The 6,404-nt window shown below is 37.6% G+C and overlaps 1 protein-coding gene across 6 annotated transcripts in view; it reads right to left on the bottom strand.

The window, feature by feature from the left end:
• Nucleotides 1-280: 280 nt before the first annotated feature.
• The window catches only part of CRACD (capping protein inhibiting regulator of actin dynamics), a 143,649-nt gene continuing 137,525 nt past the window's right edge, over nucleotides 281-6,404 (bottom strand). For all 6 annotated transcript variants that reach the window (XM_076336287.1, XM_076336293.1, XM_076336289.1 and 3 more), the window contains exons 11-12: nucleotides 6,180-6,345; nucleotides 281-3,239 (exon numbers count right to left, since the gene is read on the bottom strand). In XM_076336287.1, the coding sequence (XP_076192402.1) occupies nucleotides 3,079-3,239; nucleotides 6,180-6,345 (327 nt within the window). In that variant the 3' untranslated portion in view covers nucleotides 281-3,078. The remainder of the gene's footprint in view (nucleotides 3,240-6,179; nucleotides 6,346-6,404) is intronic.

The raw sequence follows: 6,404 nt of genomic DNA, 5'->3' as shown, positions 1-6,404 counted from the left end.
TTGGTTGTCTTTAATGCCTTAAAAGGAATTACCAGTGGTCTTAGTAATGCGAATCAAGTATTTGCAGTGACAAAAGTACACTTAACATCTTCCCGATGAGTCTTCTAAAAGAACTACAGCAGAAACTATTCTCTCTCTCTCTCTGATGAGCCATCTACTTTGAATTCTAACATCTTGAATTAAAAAGTAAAGTAAAAGTTGCACTGGCTATGTTGCTTCATCGTGTCTGGTTCCTCCATTTAATCGTTAGCAGAAATACATAGGCAAGACACTTGTAGCACTGTAAAAAGTTCTATTTATAAAGCAAACCTGAACTACGTGGTTAGCAAAAGGAGACACAAAATACATACATCATTGATTAGATGATTTTGACTGGGTTATAGTTTAATAAGAATTAAAATGACATTAGTATAATAAACAATTGCACTTTAAAACATTTGAAAAATTAAAAAAGTACACAACAAATACCCCACAATTATACATCTTATAGTTTTTATACATTACTATATGAACATAGAGGTTAATATTATATAACCTTGTCAGAAGAAATGGTATTTTGTGTATATAAGTTACAAAAAATTGAGACAATATACTACATAGTGGTTTGTTCGGTTCTTAAAACATTTTTGCTGTTTTAAACTCAGTAGTAATGTTTTGGTTTTATTTTTACAGATTTCCAACACTTTATCAGAAATGGTTGCAACAAAGCTCTAAAGCAAAGTAACACTTCACTTCATGGGTATTTAGTGCAAATCTTTGTTAATTTAACATGAAATGTGACTGTTGAACATGTACACTTTAGAAATGTTTCCACCAAGTACTGTACATAATACAGTTTCCATTATTACACTAGATACCTTTATGGTTGGAAAAAACCCTCTGCTTTGAAGCTTTAGATTAAGACCATCCTTAATGAAAGCTCTATTCTATGTGCTATAAATGTATTGTATTGGAAAATTGCATCCTTATGTCATGCACAATAGCACCTAATTTTGCTATGCTTTTCAGAATGCCAGTATCTTTAATTCCTTAATCCCGATTTATTTCACCTTCCCCATATTTCTGCCTGGCTCCTTCCCCCAAGAAATGATCATAAAGATGGATTTCAGGCAGTTTAGTTCTTGTAATTACAAATACATACTGCAGGCTTATAAACTCAGAAAAAGTGTAAATTTAACTTCAGAAGCACTAATTCATGGTGCTAGCAGAGCAAAAATAATTATGGGCCCAATTCTTTCTTCAGATAAGCTTGCAGCGATTTGACTTTGAAGGCGTTAAGTGTTGGCTTGTTTGTTTTTTTTCCCCCCAAGCATTTGAGAGCAGCATTACCCCATCTCTGTATAAAACATTTTAAATATATTAAGGGTAAAAAGTTACTGTGGAGATTCTGGTTTTAAATATGAAACAGCAAAACTGATGGCTTAAGAGACCCAAAAAAACCCATCTTGCTGCTGCGCATCTACTCAATCTAACATGTCCATTGTGTTTGTGCTATTGTAACCATAATACTGAACCATTGTTTTCTGTTTGGTGGGAAATAGTGTATTCAATATTGACTTTTGCTGACAAGTCCTTTTTGATTCTTGGAACGGGTGGATATGGCAGGTTTCATTCTGTTTTCTGCATAATTTAAAGTGCTACTCCTCATGCTGCCTACAGCAGTTTGGCTAAAATACTTCCATGAAACCTATGTGGTATCATTCTATAATGATGCAATTTCTTCTCATGAAAATGTCTCCCTTTATGATGTTGTAGGCTTAAAGGTTCCTTTGAGCCTTATGGTTATAAGAAGGAGATGTTCAAATTTGTTAAAGACTTCCTTGTAAAACAAACTCAGGTGTGTTACAGATTCATTTACTAGAGTGACTTTTTAAAATGTTGACCTAGCTATTTCTGTGGGATGTTGAGGATAGTAAAATTTTTATTGCATTATGGACTTTATCCTTTTTTGTAAGAGGGAGGGGGTGAACATTTCTCTTTTAGTTACAAGAAATAATAGTGTGTTCAATTGCCACAGCAGATACCTGAGATGGGGTGAGTAAACTTCTTCCTGAAGCGTTCTGGCTGTATTGGTCAAAGTACAGGAAGTTATCTGAACTACCCGAAATTGCACGTGGAGTAAAATCAGGAAGAACGCAGAGTTAAAACTCTTGAGACTCTCGCTGACTTAGCTTTCAGTTCTCAGTTAACTTCAGTTCTGCAAGTCTTACTCCTGTGGGAACTTACTAATTCTACAGCTACGTGAGCACAGGAATAGTTTTACTTACTTTAGTTCCAATCGATTGATTTACAGTTACAATCTGCAATCACTGTCTCTGTGCATCTTAAATATGGCCAAGCACAAACAGCGATGCACTTAAATGACAAGAATAAACACCGACTCCCTGGCTTCCTTCTGAAAACTTTCTGACTTTTGTTTAAATAGTGTTTTTTTGTTAAGTAGGATGAATTGTTTTCTTCCTAGGAGTGAGGGAATATTCATACAGTGTATTAATCCTATGATGAAAGAAATTACCCCAGCATTTGGATGGTACCATCTTTCTTCTTATCATTTGCAGGTGGAAAGATGTCTCCCGAAGTTCTTCATTAGGGAAGAAGCTTTCAAATAGCAGGTAGAACTGACAGTTCATACCGTTTAACACTTAAAAAAAAATTAGGAATAAGAGAAGGGAACATGCATCTTGCCTTAATTTTAAACAATGGAGTGTTGAAAAAAAATTGAGATCTCCACTTAAGTGTAGAGATCTAAAATTCCAGAACCGAATACTCACAGAATTTAAGGAGCTTCCGAACTGAAGTTCCAGCCCTTTTTATGATACTCGCTAAAATTTACATCCAGCAGCTGAACATTCTTAAATTTTTGAGAGTCTGGCTCTGAAATTTTTGCCGTGACGTCACTGAGCTATTTGTCAAAGCAATGGAATATATGACTTGAGTAGACTTTACAGTGAGCTAGAGCAAAATGGTAATCAGTTCAGTTTTCAGTCCTTCAGTACATGCATTTTCAGTTTTGTCATGTGTAAAAAGCTGAATAAATAAAGCAATTAATAGTCAGCAATAGAGATGTAATTTTACAGTTTACTTTATGATCTGTGGACAGTCACTCCAGGCTTTTGCTTTCCTCTTGGCTAACGCAAGCCAGGCTGGTTCTGTTGACACAGGGTTAGCATCAGGCGTAGAGAATCTCTTGGCCACCTCCTTTGCCGGTGGGGTTGACGGAACAGAATCTGAAATTTCCACTGTTTTTGATGGGGTGGGGAGGGGAAGAGAAAAAAAAACATTAGTTGAACCCTGTACTTTGCTGCAGGATTCTAGAGATTTTGCGTCTTTTCTGTGAAGACGTTCTGATCTAACACTTCATATTTATTTCCAACCCTTTTAGTTAAATCTTACTTTTTATTGTATTTGCAAAATAATCGAGTTAGGAGGAGCCGAGTTTCCTTTTTCAGAGGTGACTCCAAGTAATGTAACTCACAAAAATAGGGACAAAATTTTCAGTCGCTGTGAGATCCAGAGAAAACATTTCCAATTTGCCAGTCGTCTTCTTTACACAAACTATTTTAATTACATCTGCAATGTAGCAAACAATGGGAAATCCGGATTTTTTTTTCTCTTTGGTAATGCAGCTGCTGAACACGTGTAACCCGACTGTATTCAGTAGGATTTAGATTGCCTCTTCAGATTAGAGTTCTTAAATAAGCACAGAGAAGAAAGCGGTCCTATAGTTTTCTGCCTCAGTTAACCACTCCCATGAGACTATCCTGAAGAAGAAATGAACCAGCTTTCTCCAATAGCTGTTTGTCACATTTTCTTGAAAATAGTATATTTAAGACAAACAGTTGTCTCAGCGGGAAAAATGTGTTGGGTAAGCAACTGATTTCTAACAAGCAACTTTACAGGGCAGAACTGTAGAAGTATATTGTAGAAGTCAGGTGGGAAGGTTGTTTAATTGTGGGACAGCGAATGCCCTTGAAGGCAGCCTGGGTAGAAATGAGTCCTATCGGAAATCTATGGAGCAACTCCAAAAATCTTAGTTACAAAATAACTCCTCACTAATCCCCTCTTACATCTTTTATTTTTTTATGAGCCAAAAAGCTTTTTTTTTGTTAAAAGTTCATATTCAGGCCAAATTACTTTTAGTTGCATTTCATTTTCAGGTTTTGAATGTTTTAAAAAGCTTTAAAATTGCATAGATGGCAAAAATCGTTTATTTTTCTTTAATCATGTATTTTTAGCTATAAGTAAATGAACAGTAGTAGCAGCTATTGCTGTAGATAGACACTTTGAAAAGCTAATTATTTTAAAGGTTATGGTAATTTATGCTATTTTAAAGGTTACACCCTCTTATCAGTTCCTGTTGTACAAGACTCAAGTGCAACTCTGAAAGTTTTGGGTGGTTTTTTAATGTCCTTAGAGGAGGACTCGGGAAACTTTTATTTTAAACATGTTCTAGCCTGGTCTTCTGCCTTAAGTGCTCTCCTAATTGTGGGAAACCCGAATCAGTGTCATCATCCATAATAAACAAATACTTGTATGTAGTATATTTGTATCGTTGATAACGGCTACCTGGCTCCAAGTGTAGCCAGTAATCACATGGAAATCCAGTCGCTATTTCCTTTAGGGCCAACACAGTTCTATGCTTTCACTTCAGGTAACTCAAAACTGGTAATTCCTCCCGAATTTCCTCCTGAAACTCTCATTCTAGTGCAGACAGATCAACCAAGGATAATTGGGTTTTGGCCCTTCTTTGATCTAATCTGGCATCATCTATTGTGCTAGAGTTTGATTTCAGCTAGCATTGACTGTGTGCAGCATAGCATCATACTGCTGAATCTTTTGGGGTAGGGCTGCAACAGAGCCCTCTTACAGCTTGGCAGGAATGCTGTAAAGCTTCTCCAGCTGCCCACCTCCAAAGCCAGTTTGGACACTGGAAGCAGGCTAACAGGGAGCATGAAAGTTTTGGGCAATCTATGTGAGATCTTAGAATGGTTTGGGTTGGAAGGGACCTTTAAAGATCACCTAGTCCAACCCAAGGCGTTGCAAGTAAAATTCTCAGGGATATCCGCGCTGGCGTGCAGCTGCAGTGTGGACATGCAGCTGCTGAACCAACGGAATATAGGCACACGTGGGGGTTGTTCAGCTTGGAACGTCTGTAATGCCGGAGGAGCACTGTTTTTTTAGCCTTTACTATTACAGGTCAGGTAAATTAATTACCTCGTTGCTTTCAATAGTTGCATTCCATAATTCTTGGCTTGGAGTGGTACTGAATAGATTCAGCTGATATGTGGATTTACTTTCGAAGAAGCCCACGCTATTTACTGGGCAACTTGTAAAAAGGTTTCTTTGACACCTACCTGCACTCTTCTACAAAACCTTTTGCCTAGGACTAATGTTGGCTAGAGAAATATTCAGCAAGTCTCTGTTTCAACAATCACCTTACACCGCCCCAAATACTATGCCCTTTGGGGAAGGAATGTGCCTGCCTTTTGAATACGTAATTGTTTCAGCTTAACTGAAGTGACAGATAAAGTAGTAGGTTCTGGTTCCAGTCTTCCATACCAAATACTTGACTGGGAGGAGAAGTCCTAAATTCAAAGTGACAGGCTACCTGAATTGATTAGTTTTTGCATTTTTGAATGAAATGAGACTACTCGTTCCAAATATTCTGGGGTGAGTATTTCTCCTTGGCAAACTGGGAGGTGTGGGAACACGATATGCTTCATTTCCTACGAAAATACACTTTGTAGAAGTTAAGTATCATTCCCCCTCTGTGCTAACCCCCAACCTAAAGGCAAAACAGTACTGCAATTGCAATTTACAGTAAATCAAATCCCTCTAATGTGCGTTAGTCATGTTCCAAAAATACTGTTGGATATGGCTTGGGGAAACAGCCTGATTTTTTTAACTGGAACTGGGGCAGTTCTAAGGAAATGCAGTAGTGCAACCTTGATAACCTGGGGAACCTGGTGAAAACCTGTTAAAACGATGTACTTCCAGTGTAACGGCCAGCACATGAGACTGGGACAAGTTGCATTGTTCCGTGCTGAAAACAAATGCATTTGTAATCCTAGGGATAATACATGAGGGAAAAAAAACCCCGTTCATTCACTTTCTCAAAACACGCAGTACCATTTCTGAAGTGCATTATTCCTAGAGTAAATCTGAATCTCTCACTGTACCTGTCACAGAAGTTGGAAGGGTGTTTGACTTTTTTAGCTGCTCCCTTCTTTCTAGTCTTGACACAGCAGTCTCAATTTTCTTTTCCCCTTCTTGAGGTGTAGATTTCTGCAGTGTGCTTGTTTTGCTGCTGCTGCTTTTATTATCTGACTGATTACTTACAGCAGCCTAGAAGAGAGAAGGAAAACTGCTAAATGAGAAATAGTCTGTCATGTAGTGGCTACAAG

The sequence above is a fragment of the Aptenodytes patagonicus genome, chromosome 4 (assembly GCF_965638725.1).
Source record: "Aptenodytes patagonicus chromosome 4, bAptPat1.pri.cur, whole genome shotgun sequence".
In the NCBI taxonomy this organism is placed as follows: Eukaryota; Metazoa; Chordata; class Aves; order Sphenisciformes; family Spheniscidae; genus Aptenodytes; species Aptenodytes patagonicus.
The sequence above is the reverse complement of the archived record's forward strand: the minus strand, read 5'-3'. Positions and strand labels throughout refer to the sequence as shown.